The sequence below is a fragment of the Oryza glaberrima genome, chromosome 4 (assembly GCF_000147395.1).
Source record: "Oryza glaberrima chromosome 4, OglaRS2, whole genome shotgun sequence".
NCBI lineage: Eukaryota > Viridiplantae > Streptophyta > Magnoliopsida > Poales > Poaceae > Oryza > Oryza glaberrima.
Genome location: NC_068329.1, coordinates 19,558,950 through 19,577,661, shown reverse-complemented (window position 1 = coordinate 19,577,661; position 18,712 = coordinate 19,558,950). Strand labels below are relative to the sequence as shown.

Genomic DNA, 18,712 nt, shown 5'->3' with positions numbered 1-18,712 from the left:
TGGCGGCGGCGCTCTGCGGTGGTGCATGTGGCGCATTGTGGCTGACGTTCTAGTTCAGAAATCAGATCGCATCGTGGCAAGGTAAGGCTCCTCCGCTTGGAAGAAAGTTCGGAAAAGTACAACTAGTTACCAAACAAAGCGGTTTTTAGCTACATTTTTTTCCATTTGGTAAATTGTGTTCATGCCGTAATTACATTCCACCTTGTTGCTGTAATGGCACAACAATGTATATACAGCAGGCAACAGCTAAAATTGCCTGTCCCTATTGGCTATTGTACACCTCAGTTTCTTTTTTTTTTTATTGTACACAGTTTCTGTATGGAGAACTGCAATTTCAATCCGTCAGAGAAAGCTATTCAAAATCCTGTCTGGAAGTGGAACCTGCATTTTAGTGCAAAATTCACTGTGTTTTACTGGATGCTGTACAGTAGCTGATGAGTGATGACAGCAGCCATGGCTGACTGAAGTCTCTCGTTCATGCTGCCTGCAGGATTTGCGGCCCTCCTCTTGCAGATTCATATGGGAGCGTGCTCAGCACCTTCACACGGAACACGGCCTGCAAGTTCGTAGAAATTGATCAGAACTCAGAATTTTTGCAGCAACTCAACGCAAATGGTTCTTCTGAACAAAATGAGAGGAGACAATGGTACAATACGGTGTCAGTAAGGTTTGGGTACCTTTTTATCTGAACCAAACTCAATGGCATCCGAGGGATGGAAACGGACAGGGAAGTTCGGAGGTACGCGATAGCGTCTACCTTCGTTGCTGGAGAGTCCACATGGGACTGAATTAGTAAGATGCATCCATTTCGAATTCAGGGCAAGAGCAAAGAATCATGCGGTTTTCAGAACTTACTCGGTAATCCATGTACCATATTCACTTCCATTATCAGTCACATAAAAGGCCTTATTCTTGCATGTGATAGTAGCATGGTTTTCTGATATCTGCAAGGAAGTTGAACAAATTGGAGAAGCATTAATTTTTTATTGACAGAAATAAAACTGAAGATTTTTTTAGGCAAGAGAAAATTAGGTTGTAGTAATAAGTAAAACAAAATTCAGCTGTTGAATGTCTCCACCTAAGAACCGTTGCAATGCATTTATAGTCCGAAAGAAGTTCCAACAAATATTTGATGCCATCATTTTGCTTAACTAACCTGTGGCAAGGGCAATGCCAGGGAAGCAGTAGAATTGCTGGGATCTGACCGGCTTCTGCAAATGAACAATTTTGTTTTATTCTACAATCCTTGAAGAAAGTGTTACCAAAAAATAACAGATTTATTATTTAGACCTACCCAATGGAGAGTGACTTTTTTTCATCCCTGATTAATCGAATGGGTTGCGAGTCTCCAGAACTTGTGGGGAGGAGGTACCACCTGCAAGTAGCATTGTTCTAATGAGTACCTTTTCTCAAAGGCACTGGAATTAAGAAGGATTATACAGAGCATATTTGACATAAAATGAAATCAAAATTCTGAAGACAAGTAAGACCGTACTCTCCACCCATGGCTTGTTCCAATGCATCGTCATCCTCAAACCATCGACGAAGCTGGTCGTTTGCCTTCAGCATGATTGTAAAAGTCAGAAAAGGAAAATATTGCACTGCCCTACATTGATAAATCATACAGAATAGAGATATACCTTGTCAGAAAGCCTACAGCTTAACGGTCTTCCTTCTAACTTCGTGCTGTACATTGGTGACATTAACATATGGTGAGTAATAACAACCATGCCGATCTAGTGAGTATTTTCAGATTATGTATCTACATGTGAGCTCAAAATAAAATCGAAGTTATAGCTCAATAATCACCTGTTTCCTCCTAGAACCCAGCTCAACATCAAAGGCATTCCATACTTGATGAAGAATCTCCCACCAACTCTTCCAGGATGTGGTATCCTCAACTTCGTTAAAAACTGCATTCGACAGATATCCATATTAAGACCAAATAATTTTAGTCTGCGATTCTTCAATGATTTTCTTATGATGATAATCTAAATCAGAAACTTGTTTCAGAAATAAAATAAAATAATCAGCAACAGACATAATAAGCAGGTTAAAACTGGCTGACGGGCATAAACCACATAAGTACATTTAGATATTAGAAGTACAAAGCAGAACAAGTTCTTGACATACCGACAATGGTCCCAGACCCACACCCAAGTATGGTCTATAAGTGGTAGCCATGATTGCTGCCATTCTTGCCAACCCATGTATAACAGAAACACGTAGTATTCTCTCCTTCTCATATCTGCAGCCACACAAGCACAATAATGTCTTGATCATCAATCAAATGACTGAGGATCACACCTAAAGAATTAAGAGTATACACAATAAGATGGCCTTGAAGAATAATTTTGATCCATATTGACATAAAGTCTAGTCGATGCCAGAAGACATTCTATCTAGGTAGAACTAATATGATAAAACATAAAAAACAGTTACCTCCTCAAGGAGGAAACTATATCCACAGGAGTTCCAGACTTCGCACTCTCCTGCCAGGACTTCTCAAGTTCTACAGCCAGCTGGTAACCATCCTGTGAAATCAAGTGGGAAAAAATTGCCACAGTAACATAAGTATATATTCTGAGTTTCAATACCAGGGCAAGAAATGCATCCACCATGCTGGTAGTGTCATCAGAGACATGAAAAGTTAATTGTGTACCTCAATAGCCATGCAGCCACCTTGACCCAGATTTGGCTGCATAGCATGTACAGAGTCACCTAGCAAAGTGACACGACCTTTTCCCCAGTTAAAAGTAGGTGGTCGGTCATATATATCCCGGCGAAGAATTGCTTCCTCATCAGTTGCATTTATCAGATCAACGACGTTATCGCACCAACCATTAAATATCTCGAGCAATCTTTTCTTTTTACCTGCCAATAAAAAGCATTAGTGGGCAATAAGAACACAGACAGGGCCGGCATATGCTTGTGAGCTCAAAAGTTTCACTCTAGGAACTCACCATTTTCAGGATCAGTGCCACCAGCAGGTTCCTTATGAAATGCATACCACTGCATTTTTCCAGCACCGACATCTGAGGAGACGAAATATTGTTTGTGACCAAGAAATACACGGTACCTTCAATAGAAGAAAATGAGGAACATATTAGTATTTCCTAACAGAGGAAAAAAATACAGCAGTCATCTGAATCCGCACTACATACCCAACTGTGTCAATGTCAGGAGGCACAAAGTCTGCAATGCCAGTGTAGCAAGTATATTCTGAATAAGTTGCTTCTGATTGCCCGAAAAGCACCTTCCTCACCTGTCCAATAATTAAATTCTCAAATCACGTCTCTGTTGATTATGTTTGTCAATTGTCACCAAAAGATTTGAGTGATTACATTACCTTTGACCATATTCCATCAGCACCAACCAAAAGGTCACCTTCAAATTTCTGGCCATCCTCCAAAATTGCAGTTACCTGTACTTGTCCAAAAGCCATGACATAAGAATTTTCCATAACATTTTGAGCACATTTCATACTGAGGATATGGCCAATTGACCACAATGATAAACTGATCATTCACCTTGTTGCCATCATCTATGAAATCAACAACATGGCTATCGTTCAGTATAGCATCATCACCAACCGCACGAGCAAGAATCTGCTGCAGCGTCATTCGGCTAATAACCCTTGTAACTGGGAGACCTCGCTCAGCTGCAGGAGTAAACGTATCAAACTTGATGTACCTGAATACCAATTTGACACAGTCAAATGGATGCCTTCAGCAATTGAGTTCCCATCTTAAAGCTAACCAACAAGCAGACAACAACATTCAGAATTGCAAATGCAAACAAATGTAGCAGAGTAAGCACAAAGAATAATTGCCTTATATGTCAAGTTAGCACTAATGATTAAGCAACAAATTGCATTTCCTTGTACAGTATTGTACTGTAATTGAAACTATAGGTCTGTGATTAATGATTCTCATGTAGGTTGTAGCAATAGGTAAGCAAAACTTGTACAAACAGGACGGCCAATAGTGTAAACCAGCAAATTATTCTTACACTTAGTACTTCTAGAAAGGAGAAAAAAAAAACCCCATAATTTTAGGCTTGATAGACGCAACCAATCCTTGGTGGGTGTTGCAATTCGCTTCTAACGCTGGCACGACTTGACTCCTTACCAGGAGCCGGAGACGCCGTCGACGATGCCGTTGACGCGGTTGCCGGTGATGCAGCCGGCGTCCATGACCTGGTCGGCGGCGCCGGCGTCCACGGCCTCGAGCACCGCGAGCGCGTTGCTCTGCAGCTGGATCGGGCCCCGGTACTTCCCTTCCCCGCGCACGGCGCTCATGTCCCTCTCCAGCACCACCACCTCGAACCCCTTCCGCTTGGCCGCGAGCGCGAAGACCAGGCCGCCGATGCCGCCGCCGGCCACCAGGACGCGCGCCCTGCGCCCCGCCGCCTGCGCCGCCGGCATTGCCATGGCGACGGTCGCCCCGTGGCGCCCCCGGGACACGCAAAGCCCGCGCCACTGTGACCCGCGTCGTGGGGGACGGAAGGCGAGCAGGCGTTGCGCCTGGCCATGGGGGCAGGAGGCGCCCGGGATCGCCACGAGAGAGGTGGCCCGCGTTGAGCTGGAGCTTGGGAGTGGCGCCATGGCTGGCACTGGCAGTGGAACGGGAGCAAAGCAAAGCTCTTCTTGGGTGGTGGGATCCGAGAAGCAAGAGCAGAAGCGCTACTGTGACAGTGACTCTCCGATCCGCTCTACCCAACGAGCATCTCCTGAATCTGACTACTCTTTCAGACGTCGCGGCGCCTGAGGTCAATACTCACACGGAGACAGAGAAGACGATCGGAAGTGTTCGACGAATTGGTGTGTTAGAAGCCATGTCGCTCACTCGCTCGTGCTCGACGAATTGGAGGCACCCGCCGCGGAATGGAAGGGCCGGATCGGTGGTTTCACCCTTTCGGCGCGTAGTGGAGCAGCGTGTGGCGTGGGGGGAAGTGGGACGCGCGTACGTGGCGGGCGCAGGTTGCTCGCCGGCGGGGCCAGGAGAAGGGGAAAGCAGCGACGACGACGCCGACCAGCTGACTGATGAGAGCAAGTTTAATAGTATAGCCCTCTACTAGCTTCAATTCATTTATAGCTAATCTAATAGTCAATTTATATAATTACTATACTATTAATATCCGGTCCTACCTGTCATACCCACATTACGTCTTGGAGTCCGTGCTGCAGCTGGCTACATATCTATAGCCCGCTACTCTTCTCTCTCCTCCTTTATCTCTTTAAAATATGTTTATAGCTTAGCTTATAGCCTGCTATTGTACCTGCTCTAAACCAGCTATAAACATATTTTAAAGAGATAAAATAAGAGAGAGAGGAGTAGTTGACTACAGAGCTACAGCACAGGCTCCAAGACATTTATGACAAGTGGGACCAGCTATTGATAGTATACTAAGCACTATTATATGAATTGGCTATTACATTGACTATAAATGATTTAGAGTTACTAGTGGGCTATACTGTTAAACTTGCTCTAAACCGGTGTTTTTCTTTTCAATTTGCCGTGGCTGGTGGGGCGGCTCCAACGTGGGTCGCCTGGCCTAAGCGGCGTCGCACCACGTGTGGTCGTGAGATCAGCGGCGCGCCTAGCAACTGCCCAAGTAACATGCTGGAGACTCGAGTAAACAAAAGAGTAAAATACGTTTACGGTCACCCGTATTAAAAAAATCACTTTGAACGTAGTGTCTTTTAAACGATTTTTTCACTTTAGTTATCTTTATTTTAGTTTGAACCACCTCAAAAACTTCTCTCGAGCGTATAAATAATTTTAACTACATCGGTACATGTAAACCGATAATATTCCTGACTTACATATAGACTATTCTTTGCAAGATTAAATGGTAGATGCAGCTAGAGAATGATTTAGATGATCCAAAGTACAACAACGATAATCTTACTTAATTTAAAGTGAAAATATTAGTTAGAGGATGATTCAGAGTAAAATTTTGGTATTAAAACGTGGATCAAAATTATAACTACATGGGCACATGGCCTTGTTTAGATCCCAAAAAATTTTAGCCAAAACATCACATCAAATGTTTGGACACATGTATAAGACATTAAATGTGAGAAAAAAATCAATTGCACAGTTTACATGTAAATTACGAGATGAATTTTTTAGCCTAATTACGTCATGATTTGACTATATGATGCTACAATAAACATTTGCTAATGACGGATTAATTAGGCTTAATAAATTCGTCTCGCAGTTTACAGATGTAATCTGTAATTTGTTTTGTTATTAGTCTACGTTTAATACTTCGAATATGTCTGTATACTTTAAAAATTTTACACCCAAAGAACTAAACACACCCTAAATAAATCGCGTGTCAGGACTCAGGAGTCTGACTGCTAGGGTTGCAGCCGCGAGGTGATTATTATTAAGCCCTTAATTATGGTCAGAATCGTTAATTAAACACACGATGGCGTGACTGAAATGAATGTTTTGTTACACTGTGGTGCAGTACGACTGTACGAGTACGAACTTACGAAGACATTGCTCACTGGAGTCTGATGCAACCGGATGGTTTCATCCGAAAAGGGAAAAGAGAAGGGAAGGGGAGTGGAGTGGCGTACCAGGAGCCGGAGATGCCGTCGACGAGGCCGTTGATGCGGTCGCCGGTGACGCAGCCTTCGCGCATGACCTCCTCGGCGACGGACATGTCGATGGCCTCCAGCGCCGCGAGCGCGTTGCTCTGGATCTGTATCGGCCCGCGGTACTGCCCCTCGCCGCGCACCGCGCTCATGTCGCGCTCGAACACCGTCACCTCGTACCCCTTCCGCCTCGCCGCCAGCGCCAGCACCAGCCCCCCGATGCCGCCGCCGGCCACGAGCACCCGCGGCCTCCGCGTGCCCTCGCCGCCGCCGCCCGGCGACGCCGCCTGCGCGACGGAGGCGGCCGCGTCCGCCGGCCGCATTGCCGCCGCCACCCTGGCCCGCGCCCGCTGCCTCTTGCCGCTGGCGCCGCCGCCGCAGCACGCCGAGAGCGCGTGCGGGTGCGGGTGCTGCGCCTCCTCGTGGGAGAAGAGCGAGAAGCGCGTCTTGGCGGGGGCGGTCGCGGAGAGGAGCGCCATGGCCACGCGCCCTCGACGGACGACCGCGCCTCGATCGAGAGCTACTACTAACTAGCACGTCAAGCGAGAGTCAGGTGAAGCTCTTCGCGTGTAGCGGAGACGGAGCAATGGCGGGGGAGGGAGGTAGGTGAGGTGTTAGTAGTACTAGCAGTTAAGCTCGCGGCGGTTGCTTCTAGAAGTTTTGGGCTGCGGTTGTGGAAGGGAGGAGAGGAGGGAAGGCGAAGGCGAGTAGGCGACCGGTGGTGGTGTGGTGGTGGAGGGAGGAGGAACCGCAGCCAATCGCCTGATTCCATTTGGAAGGTCGGATGACGCTGGCTCAGGATTTTATCTTGCCAGGTTCTCACCATCTTCTGTGCGCGGACCGCTGGGTGGCTAACCATGTGTGGCCGTGTAGAACGGTTGCCGAAAACCTACTTGTCCATTTGTAGAAGAAGAGCGGTGCACCGGTTTTTACCAGAGTATTCAAAGCAGTAAACTGCTAGTCTCTCGTCGTCAACTGGATCCAAAATTTAAATTTTGAAACATAATTTTTAGTTTATTTTAAAGTTTGTAATATTTTTAGCATTAGCTTTTAATCCGCTATGAACACTGTTAATGTTTGTGCTAATAAATTAGTCTTGGTTGCTTAGTTCATTTTTTTCATGGTTTATTAGGCATATATCAAATAATTAGAGAATTGAAAGACTTATGGTGGAGATCAAAATATTGTGGAACACAGTTCATGGGGGTATCACTTACAATGGAGTAGATTTTTCTTTGTTATAACATTACATTATGGTACGTGGTTTTCGTCTTAAAAATTAGTATCATGGTAATTTTATTGCGGCGGTGTTAAGCTTGGCCAACTGCCTAGACAAGCTAATTATTGGCTCTTTGGTCGTGTTTCAAATGTAAATTTTATTCAGAATTGAGAACTAAATACTCATATATATTGAGATTACATGTCCAACGTTTGAACTGGGACCTTCTCACCCTTAATTCTAAAGGGAATTGTTTTTTGAGGTTTTCTTCCATTGCAAAAGTATATACATTCTCATAATATATGAGGTAAAAAAATTAAAATAGTTTAACTGATTGAAAAATATGTTTATGATTAGCACTACAAAACTTTAAGTTGTTATAAGGTATAGAGAGGTATATATACTCATAGTGTTAGTCCGGAGAATATATCTCCACCCTAAAGGTATATACTCCCTCCTTCCCAAATTGATCATCATGTAATAAAATCCAAAATTTCTAATCATCATATAACTGCATGGACATGGATTTCATTGGAATACAATTAATACAATATGGAAGACTGTGTGCATGCTAGGGTGTAATTGGTATAGGGTTTTAATCGATGCATGCATTGTGGGAGAATATGTGCATGGTGTCTTGGTTGATGTGATTTAAATTGTTCTTGGTCTTGGTGCATAAACTTATATGATGATCAATTTGGAAAGGAGGGAGTACCTCTTAATTAGCACAAATATCTATACCTCTAAAAAAGCGTAAGAAAAAATTACAACTATTTATGAAGATAAGTTTCCAATCCTATTTCAACCTATAAGGTTAATTGTTTTCTATCTATTATCTCGTATAAACTCGTACTAGATATTTTATACGTACTAACTTCATTTCTAATCTTTTGATAAAATTTGCAAGGTACTAACTTAGGGATGCATGAATAACTGAAATAGACCGCTCGAAAACCATATGCCTACTAGCACGGAGGTGCGGATGACATATTAACATGCATGTCCATTCACACCATTAAATTCTATGGGAGGAGCATAGCCCAAGCGGTTTGTAAAGGTTTGGTAGAATTAGGTGTTTTGTAAATGTGTTTCCCCATGTGATCAAAAGCGTTTTGTATTCAGTAATTTTTTATTCGGTTTTATATACCACAACATTATAGTTTCATCCTTATATCATTAACTAAACAATTACATTTTACATAGTTTCTTGTTGTTTACACAACTTTATAGATTTTGATAGGCGTGGACAAATAAGTTCAGACTTATTTCCTAATTATATCTTTGTATTTATCATGGGTTGGGTTGGCTTGGCTCGAAAAGGTGCATTCCATAGCAAGCAAAACGTCATGCAGTAATAATATCCACAGAAGATCAGAAAACGAACTAGAGAAGCACGCGTGGAGACGTGGCAAATTGCTCTTTCATAGGTGAGTTTGGAGATCTTTTCTCAGTTGGCGTATGGCTTCATCCGGTTCTCCTAAGCAGTGTGTGCCTGTTGGATAGTGACAGACCCCGAGATACTTTTTATGAGACGTGACTTTCTTAATTTTTATCTTTTGACAAAACTGTAAGACGCCTAAGGAATGCACGATTAACCGACTCACCAAAACCAGCCAGTACCTACCAGTGCGAGGTGACGTGTCTACAAGCGAACCCATTCACAGCAGTCAAAATTCTCAGTAGCCGATAACATCTACTAAGGTTGTGTTCAGGAGGTGAGCTTGAAAACTCGCTACACATAAAAATGAATTAATATGAATTTATAAAGCAACTTCTAAAAAACACGCATCGTTTTTAGCAGTTGAAAAACGTGAGCGTGAAAATAAATGAGATGAGTTAAGAAAGTTGAGGAATGAACGATAATGTATGTGAGGGAGGATAAATTCTCATATTCATATGTCCAAAGTTTATTTGTTTCGGTTGTCAAATACTTATCGACAGCTTCATTGATACTAGCACAATAGAGAGATATGATACAGTGGTATATTGAATGGAACACTACACAGATTGCATTATTGACATCTGAAGAAAAGAACGAATACCGCGGAGAGTTACAACGATAACAACCGGCCAGCAAAAGATAGAGCCGAGGCCCAAGGCGTTATCAACATTTCTACTGCAATAAAAAAAATAGACCTACAAAAATTGAAGGATGCCACGGTCATTCACGCAAGCATCATTCATCGAATGGCCATCTATACTACTATCCTAAACTCTGTACCGCAATACCCTTATAATTTGTAAGCCCTGAGCATGCTTATCTCAGTTTTTTTAGCAGCGATTGAATTAATGAACTATAAGCATTCGTCAACAAAATCCTTTTTGTTTCTAAACCAAGAACCTATTTCGCCGTCATCCAAGTTGGCACGGAATTGTTAGAAGTTCGGAAGTATAGAATCAAGCATCAGGCCTTCAGCTGCTCTTCACCAATGGCTGGTGTTGGAGCAACTCCACCAGTAGTTGGCCTGGATGAGAACAAACCAAATAAATCTTCCTGAAGTTGGTCAATATCAATGTTGGCATAGGCCAGAATCAACAGAGGAACACTTACAGTCCAACCATCACTTGGCTGGTGTTGGAGCAACTCCACCAGTAGTTGGCCTAGAAGAGAACAAACCAAATAAATCTTCCTGAAGTTGGTCAATATCAATGTTGGCAGAGGCCAGAATCAACAAAGAGGAACACTTACAGTCCAACCATCACTTTGAAAGCGTCATAGAGTCCCCACTGCGCTCCAGTGAGAGTACCGATCATCACGATACGCAAAGGGAGTCCACGCGTAAATAGACCCCACATACCAAGCTTATTCACAGCCTGTAAATGCAACAAGAAATAATAAATCCAACAAACACGTTACAGAAGATGGTATGGTGATTACAAAACTTACATCGCCAACTGTTGCGCCCTTGGCATTGTTGAGGAAAGACACAAGATTGTCCGCAGGGTGTGAAACTATTGCACAGAACACCCCTGCAATGTAACCACCTGCAAAGCTCACACCGAGCTGCAGTGGTTTGCTGCACTCACTCTTGGGGGCAGGGATTGCATATTTGTATATCATCTCAACAACGGTTTCAAAAGACGCAAACTTCATCATAGTATCTGTGTATCATAAAATGGTCAAATTAATTAAATTTCATGAAAAGCACTCAAGGTTCAACGGGATAACAATCTGATTGCTGCATACTGAATATCAGTGCTCAGTATCATAGCAAAAACTAATTTACAATCACAACAGAGAACCTAGAATGTAAAATCCCAACATCAAATGTATTGACTTATTTAATTGCTGAACATACAGCTGATGAACTATCCTCATGTAAATCACCAAATTGGACATTGCTACAAAAAAGGAGATAAGTTGAGCAGACAGATATCCAAACTAAAAGAGAAAATCATTAAACTAGGTGTTTGCTGCAGGCTGCAAGCGATATAAGATTCACATGAGTTAGGCAGTTGTTTAATGTACACCACGTCATTGGAGTCTAGCTCCATAGTAATAGAGAGAACTCAAGCAGTGTGGAAAATTTATATATGCACACATAAAATCTTGAAAATCATAGTGTGATCTCCAGAAGAACAATGTGCACAAAAAATGCAAGGCCTTTATGTCCAAGCATGCAGATATAGACAGCATGATAGCATCACTCAAAAGTATCTTGGATGCTGCTCGAAATGTACTTCAACATTGCATGGACATCTGAAGATCAATTGCCACAACTTAAGATCAAAATGGGTCCTAAACATACAAAGGCAGAAAAATTCCCCACAATAAATTCAATTCGTCTATTTTAAATAAATGTACACCACTTCATTGGAGTTTACCTCCAAAACAGAAGAGATAACTCAAGCAGTGTGGATAGTTTATATATGCACACATAAAATCTTGTAAACCATGGTACGATTGCAAGAACTAATGTGCACCAAAAAAAGAAATCCTACAAGACTAAACTGGAATTGCCATGAAACATTGTATGTCTCAAGATCAATTGCCCACAACTTAAAATCAAAATGGGTACTAAATATACAAAGGCAGAAAATTCCCCACAAGAAATTCAATTTGCTTATTTTAAATAAATGTACACCACTTCATTGGAGTTTATCTCCAACATAGAAGAGATAACTCAAGCAGTGTGGATAGTATATATATGCACACATAAAATCTTGTAACCCATGGTATGATTGCAAGAAGAACTATGTGCACCCAAAAAAAAATCCTACAAGACTAAACTGGAGTTGCCATTAAATATGTACAAAGAATTCATAGAGCACTGGTGCTTGCAATCATGTTAAATAATTGTTCAAGGCCAACAGTTTTCACCATTATGAAAAAAAAAATGACATTACAACAAAGATGACAGATCATAAGACATCATCTGCAACACATCATATCATAATAACTGCTGGTACAAAATAATTGAAATAATACCAGTAATCAATGTATACCACTTCATTGGAGTCTAGGTCCAGTGTAATAGAGATAGCTCAAGCAGTGTGGAAAAATCAATATATGCACACATAAAAACTTGAAACCATTGGGTGATTTCAAGAAGAACTATGTGCATTGCTGTAATGGAAACATTGAAATTATGTTTTTAACTCAATTGTACTCTTTCATGCAAAGTCATGAATGAACCACTTAATCATTCATGCATGCCCATTGTACACTACATAAAAAACAAGTATCTCAGGAGTTCCCATCCCTTCAATAACAGGATAAGCTGCATGAATCAGGTTTTGCATTAAAAATTTATACATTTTATGTAAAATGATCACTAACTGACTTTAAAAATTAGACAATCGTCGCTACATGTGCAAATTCTTAAAAAGGAGATAGGTACTAACAAGGAATTTGTCGCCCCCAGAGTGGAACAATCCCTTTATACAATCTGCACAGTAAACATTGAGTTGGAAGACTGATGTTAGAGACCCGCTTACTGAACAATGTGATTTACAAGACCCTATCAACTTACCCAGCATAGCCTTCTGCCTTGACAAACTTTGGAAGACCATCAGATAAACCTCTCGCAAAGCCAGGTTGTGTCTGCACACGAACCTTCACAGCCTCCATGGGGCAGAGTGCAATATCTGCAATTACTTCAGCAGAAGCAGATCCAGCCAAATAAATTAATGTCTTGTACTTAGCTGCATACTCAGGCCCAGCAATGTCCGAATAGTACTTCTTAAAAAATTCATAGAAACCAAACTTGCACGCGCCCTGAGCACTGTAACCAAGCAGTGTGGGCACCCATCCTCTGAAGAAACCTCTTGCTCCTTGCTCTTTCAAGAGAACACCGAACCCAGATGAGATACTCTTGTACTTGGCTGGATCAATCTGAGAAATCAAAGAATGGAAAATAATTGATTCAGAGAAATGACTAATGTGACCATAAACAGCATGTTAGCAATTCCATGCCAATGCATCAAACGCATAATCTAGGGGGTACAAACACATGAGATAGACATGAAATTGCAATCAGTATAATTTCAATCAAATTAAAAATGATTTTATTTGACAATGCATGCCTACATTTGCATATCACAGAACAACTAGCCTGAGGGTCGTTCAGTCACAGGGTCAGAAACCACCAACGAATCCAAGATACATCGACAAAACACATAGACATGCAACACGACCTATAAATCAACTGCAAATTTGCAATTATGAACACCGCAAAAGATAAGTTGCAATGGTTCGTTATTGCTTGGTAGTTGGTTCATAACAGTGACAATATACAAGCAAAGCAATGAGCACAAACGATGTCTCCTACGGCGTCTCCTAGGAGAATATCCTTAGGATACCAAAGGAATATGTCCTGGAATAGTCACTTGGAATGCACCCAACTACGCTTATTAGATCTATTTAAGAGAAGGGTAGAGGGGGATTTATCCTTCTCCCTCCTCTATATATATATGCATAGGTGAACATCTCTAACATGACTCACTCCTGGCTCTGCTCAAAGACTAAGGGTACATGTACCCATGTAGTTAATGTTACAACAAACTGCTAAACAATGTGTAAATAATGGTAGCCAACTGCAAATTGAAAGGAAGTACATACAAGAAATTGTATGCCTTGAAGGATCAGATAGAACATTCATGTTCAGAATCATTGCAGGCGATACTCATTATAACCTTGCATGAATGCATGATGCCAAGACTTCAAACCCGGATTACATAAGAACTACGGATCGCCAGGTGATCCAAATGACGAACCGAAATCTCAAACTGACCAACAGAACCAATGCATCATCAACATGCTATGTGTGCGGCAGCATTCATAAATTTAATGCGATCACAACCCAGAAAGCTTCTACGTAGTAGTAGTAGACGAGTCACGACAGTTGCAATCCGAATCGAACAGGGAAATTTGCGTGAATCTCACCTGCATGTTGCACTTGACGAGATCGAGCGGCGTGACGGTCATGTGCGTGAGCCCGCAGCTGGCGATGCCGCCGGCCGTGCACGCGGCGTAGAAGGCCGGCGAGTACATCTCAATCTTCCCCGCCGGCTCTCTCGGCGAGCGCGCCCACACCGCCGGCCCCGCCAGCGACGGCGCGGGGACCCCACGTACACCCACGGCTGCGGCGGCCGCGAACGACGGCGACGAGGAGGCGGCAGGGGCCGCGTAGAGGAAGCTGGGCAGCAGCGCCTTGCGCGAGCTCTCGGAGACGACGGCCATGGCGGCGGGCGTGGGCGTTGGCGGTGGTGGTGCTCTCGCGGCTTAGGGTTTGAGGCCTCATCTCGAGGAGGGGCGCGGGGGCGCGCTTTGTTGAGCTTGAGCAGCGGCGTGCGCGAGCTCCGCTCCCGCGAGCGGCTCGCCGCCACTCGCTCGCGGGGGAGGGAGAGGTGGGAGAGACCGGTGGCTCCGCGATTTGCTAGGGCATCCGCTTCCGAATGGGCTGGGCTTTTATAGCGGAGTCCGCACAGGTGGGTGTGGGTTACCTCATCGTGGGCCTTAATGGGCCGCCCAGTAAGAATTCCAGCCCATTTGAGCGAAAAGGGTGGGCACGTGGGGTCGTGGACACGGCCGGATGCTGCGTAGCTCCGCGTCCCCCAGCGAAGCGAACACCAAACGAGATTTAAGACCAAAACTCGCGGGCCCACATGATGTGTACCCCACATGGAAGTGAGATGTACGTTCCAAACTAAGAGTTAGCCATGTAACTCGAGGAATAATTAACTATTTACCACTCTTACGAGTGGCACCAAATTATTTGTCACTAGACCCCCATATCATAGATACGTGAAAGCCTACTTATTATAGAGAGAGTGGTAAATAATTAATTGCACATGCGAGGAGTTAAATGTCACTGTACTCGAGCTTTACGTCCGAACCTGACGAACTCGAAAAGGCAGCAGCTCTTCCACCGTCCGATTGTACACGTGTCGCGCATCGGTTCTTCCGCTCCACTGCGCCATGGCTATATAGAGGAGCTTCATTGAAGCTCTCGGAAACCCACTCCCCAAATTCCCAAAGAGGAAAACCAAGAAGCGCAAGGGGAGCGAGCTCGCCGTCGCCGGAGGCGATCGCCCGCCGGCGATGAGGCGTTGCGGTTCTAGCTCGGGAGGTAGATTCACGGGGGGAGGAGGCCAGAAGGGGAGATGGCCGGGGTTCGAGGGGAAGAGAGCGGCGCCCGTGGTGAAGTGGTCGCACGCGGAGGCCATGAAGAAGAAGCCTAGCGGTCGGGGCGATGCTGCCGTCACCGGCGACGGAGCAGGGTGGATGAGGAGGTTGGAGGAGGAAGAGGCGGGGCTTGAGCTTGATGGCTCGTGTTGGGGGAGTTGGTCGGAGGCGGCAGCAACGAGGGCGTCGGGTACGGCCACCGGCGGAGCAGGAAAGCACGTTCGGTTTCGTCCGGAGGCGGAGGCGGAGGAGAAGAGAGAGAGGCCTTTCGATGCCGGGGAATGGGGCGGAGGAGGAGGAGGAGAGGTGGGAGGCGATGGCGGCGAGGGGCGAATGTACGAGTGGAGGTGGACGGAGGCGGTGAGCCCGGAGATACTGGCGCTCATACTCCGGGGCAGGGTGGACGCGGACGAGGTGGCGCGGGGCGCGGCGCGCGTGTGCAGGGCGTGGAGGGAGGCCGCGGCGGCGCCGGACGTGTGGGGGGACGTGGACATCGAGGCGTGGTGCCGCCGCGTCAACTGCCGCCCCAGGGCCGACGCCGCGGTGCGCCGCCTCGTCGCCCTCGCGCGGGGCACGCTCCGGCGGCTCTCCGCCTACCGCGTCGGGGACGCCGCGCTCGCCTACGTCGCTGCCTCGTAAGTCGCGTTCCCTTTTGCCTGGTAAGTGTGATATTGTGAATTTGTGATCACTGATCACTAACATAGAGAATGAAAATTCTACCGTGGTGCATCGATATTTGCAGAATTGTGATATCTATTGAGGTAGAATTTAGTACTAGTAAGTTTAAAATTAGAGTGTGTTCGGTTGCGTTGCACTGTAAAAATCCATTCTTTACACTGGAAGCCGTGAATTTAGCTGCTCAAGCTTGTACATTTCCCTCAACCGGTTACCGGTTCACATCCTAGGTTGGTACTTTTAGAAGCAGTGAATTGGAACTCACATCCATAAATGTGCAGTTCATATCTCACAAACATGTTCGGTTTTCCTATCTCTGTTGACCTTCCAAGGCTTAGCCGTTTTGTAAAAAATGGACTTTTTCACTTTGTAACGTCTTGCTATGAATTAAAGAGTGCATAATTCTTTCACCTCTTTTTTTCATCTAAAACAATACAAATAAACATAGGTTGATAATATACTACTCCCTCCGGTTATTTTTATTTGACGCCAGGGGAACTAAACTTAATTCTCCCAGCGTCAAATAAACATAACAGCTGGAGGGAGTATTAGTTTAGATGCATCTTGACATGTACTGAAGTATGAACATTGGCATATGACATTTTGGATGTATGCGTCTTATCATGACAGTAATTTATCACTGGTAAGCATGTGACTTATGGCTAGATTTGAATTGATGGGAATATAATGCATCAGTGTAGATATTCCAAAAGTACATTAAAATTAGGGGCCATATACTCATAGCAAACCTCTTATAAACATTGTTTGTGAAGCAAATATGCTATTTTTTTAATGATGGATAAACCGGCCACGACATCTAGGATGCACAAAGCAAGGTTCGCGAAACTGATGGAATTTCACGAAAACCAGTCGGTTTTCATGAAACCGCTAGGTTTCGGTTTGTGAAAACTGGTCGATATTAGCCGATTTTCGTACGGTTTGACTGAAAGTCATCGGTTTTTACCGGTTTTGGGTAAACCGGTGAGGAGCAGTTTTTAATTCGAAATTGAAAAGTTAAACCCTGGCACAAAGTGACAAAACCACAAACAATTATTATGATAGTTCCACACTATTTTGGGAAGATAAATCCGCAACAAGTTCAACAGGTTATAACGAGAAACCCAAAATTTCAATGCACATATCCTTTTGCTATATCTTCACCTATGGCCATTGAACACCTCCATTGTCACCCGCTCCAACAAGTGGCTTGCTGCAATGACTGGTCACCGTGCCTCCCTTTTTAGCAAAACCAAAAGTGCAGCCACAACATGTAAACTGTATGGATTAAATGTGTTTTTTTAATAAAAAGCAATATCATTTCTATTTAGCCAAACAGCCCAACATAAATCGCCCCCCCCCCCCCCAACCCAAAAAAAGGTTTCCTCAACCCCACATTGATCCCCGTCAACCAATTCCCAAACATATGGGAATATGTCATTGCTTTTGGTGCATGTATTGACTTAAATAAAATAGTATGTTTTGCTTTCTGTTGAATGCTGAGAACATGACACCTAAATGAACATCACTCAATCGGTCCATATAGTGATATTTTCTTCTGTTTTTTTCTGTTACAGTGGGAAGTTGCTAAATGTGCTCCAAATCCCAATGAGCGAGATTTCTGATCAAGCTGTGAAGAAGTACGCCGAATGCCTTCCTGCGCTGAGAGTGCTGGACATCAGCAACTGCCTTAAGATCTCATCGAGTGGCATCGAAGCGCTAGGCCGACACTGCAAGCTGCTCGTTCAGCTGAAGAGGAACATGCCTCCTCCAGATGTTCCCCATGGTTACAATGCGGTGCCTAATGTGGTCAACGACGAGGCCTTGGCAATCGCGAACACCATGCCCGTGCTCGAGCATCTCGAGCTTGCCTATGGCTTGTTCAGCGATACCGGACTTGGTGCCATCCTCACCAGGTGCCCTCGGCTGCAAACGCTTGACATACTTGGCTGCTGGAATGTTAGGCTTGAAGGTGATATTGAGGAGAGATGCTGTGCCCTGGAGTCATTCAGGGAGCCATGGGAGCCTATGTACAGTGACTGCTCAAGTACCGGAAGCGACAATGACGATGATGATGAAGACAATGATAGTGATAATTAACAAATTCAGTTTAAGATCGTCAGGATACTTTACTGAACATTTCAAGTTCTTGGCATAATTCTGAGATAGTTTTGTTTTGGTAGTCTACTGCCAGTCTGCAGCATCTGCCCTGTCCTTCACAACCTTATGCCTACATGGCGCATTTTGTTTGTTTGGGTTCAGTTACCTTCTCTCTTATTGCTACTGATGGTGCATATGAGCATATTACTCACTGGAAATTTACTGGAGTAACAAACTAAGAATAGAAAGTATTGTTATTAGTACTGGTACTTGGAAGAAGAGAGATGCCCTTTATAGGAATTTGAAAATTCCAAATTTGTGATTGTGCTTCTTGTATGAGGAGACCAATTGAAATGCTCTACTGGTTGCTGTCTAACTTAAGACAGAATGAGCCTTTTACTGTCTACTGAAGTTACTGTGTACTTCCTCTGTTACATATTGCTGAGATTGCTCTTCCTCTGATCCAGAGCTCTTTTTTTTTTGG

At 44.1% G+C, this 18,712-nt stretch overlaps 3 protein-coding genes across 5 annotated transcripts; 1 reads left to right on the top strand and 2 right to left on the bottom strand.

Moving 5' to 3' along the window:
- Positions 1 to 126: 126 nt before the first annotated feature.
- On the bottom strand, positions 127 to 7,339 carry LOC127771228 (zeaxanthin epoxidase, chloroplastic). Of its 2 annotated transcripts, none has more exons than XM_052297084.1 (16): positions 6,593 to 7,339; positions 3,531 to 3,693; positions 3,350 to 3,424; positions 3,165 to 3,265; positions 2,964 to 3,079; positions 2,663 to 2,874; positions 2,443 to 2,534; positions 2,134 to 2,248; positions 1,810 to 1,913; positions 1,641 to 1,686; positions 1,496 to 1,560; positions 1,295 to 1,375; positions 1,157 to 1,211; positions 856 to 944; positions 678 to 765; positions 127 to 556 (listed from the first exon to the last, which is right to left on the bottom strand). In XM_052297084.1, exons 1-16 carry the CDS (start codon positions 7,087 to 7,089, stop codon positions 476 to 478), a joined length of 1,980 nt encoding a protein of 659 aa, XP_052153044.1. In that variant the 5' UTR covers positions 7,090 to 7,339; the 3' UTR covers positions 127 to 475. The 2 variants fall into 2 exon arrangements, with proteins under 2 accessions (XP_052153044.1, XP_052153049.1); XM_052297089.1 differs by lacking the exon at positions 6,593 to 7,339 and adding an exon at positions 4,131 to 4,892.
- Positions 7,340 to 9,712: 2,373 nt separating this feature from the next.
- On the bottom strand, positions 9,713 to 14,697 carry LOC127771545 (mitochondrial phosphate carrier protein 3, mitochondrial-like). Of its 2 annotated transcripts, XM_052297470.1 has the most exons (7): positions 14,215 to 14,697; positions 12,803 to 13,164; positions 12,675 to 12,718; positions 10,717 to 10,931; positions 10,519 to 10,643; positions 10,381 to 10,430; positions 9,713 to 10,294 (listed from the first exon to the last, which is right to left on the bottom strand). In XM_052297470.1, the coding sequence occupies exons 1-6, from the start codon at positions 14,509 to 14,511 to the stop codon at positions 10,391 to 10,393; spliced, it is 1,083 nt and encodes a 360-aa protein (XP_052153430.1). In that variant the 5' UTR covers positions 14,512 to 14,697; the 3' UTR covers positions 9,713 to 10,294; positions 10,381 to 10,390. The 2 variants fall into 2 exon arrangements, with proteins under 2 accessions (XP_052153430.1, XP_052153429.1); XM_052297469.1 differs by lacking the exon at positions 10,381 to 10,430.
- A 2,866-nt stretch (positions 14,698 to 17,563) lies between these two features.
- Positions 17,564 to 18,594, top strand: LOC127772061 (F-box protein FBW2-like). The gene has a single exon (XM_052298042.1). The coding sequence runs from the start codon at positions 17,647 to 17,649 to the stop codon at positions 18,226 to 18,228; it is 582 nt and encodes a 193-aa protein (XP_052154002.1). The 5' UTR covers positions 17,564 to 17,646; the 3' UTR covers positions 18,229 to 18,594.
- Positions 18,595 to 18,712: the final 118 nt, after the last annotated feature.

Coding starts and splice junctions, on each gene's coding strand:
- LOC127771228 (XM_052297084.1), bottom strand. CDS start 7,089: ATGGCGCTCCTCTCCGCGACCGCCCCCGCCAAGACGCGCTTCTCGCTC. Junction 2,535..2,662: donor GTGGCTGCATGGCTATTGAG/GTACACAATTAA, acceptor TTGATTTCACAG/GATGGTTACCAGCTGGCTGT. Junction 1,914..2,133: donor TGGGTCTGGGACCATTGTCG/GTATGTCAAGAA, acceptor TGTCGAATGCAG/TTTTTAACGAAGTTGAGGAT.
- LOC127771545 (XM_052297469.1), bottom strand. CDS start 14,511: ATGGCCGTCGTCTCCGAGAGCTCGCGCAAGGCGCTGCTGCCCAGCTTC. Junction 12,719..12,802: donor AAGGCAGAAGGCTATGCTGG/GTAAGTTGATAG, acceptor TTTACTGTGCAG/ATTGTATAAAGGGATTGTTC. Junction 10,644..10,716: donor AGGGCGCAACAGTTGGCGAT/GTAAGTTTTGTA, acceptor TTGCATTTACAG/GCTGTGAATAAGCTTGGTAT.
- LOC127772061 (XM_052298042.1), top strand. CDS start 17,647: ATGAACATCACTCAATCGGTCCATATAGTGATATTTTCTTCTGTTTTT.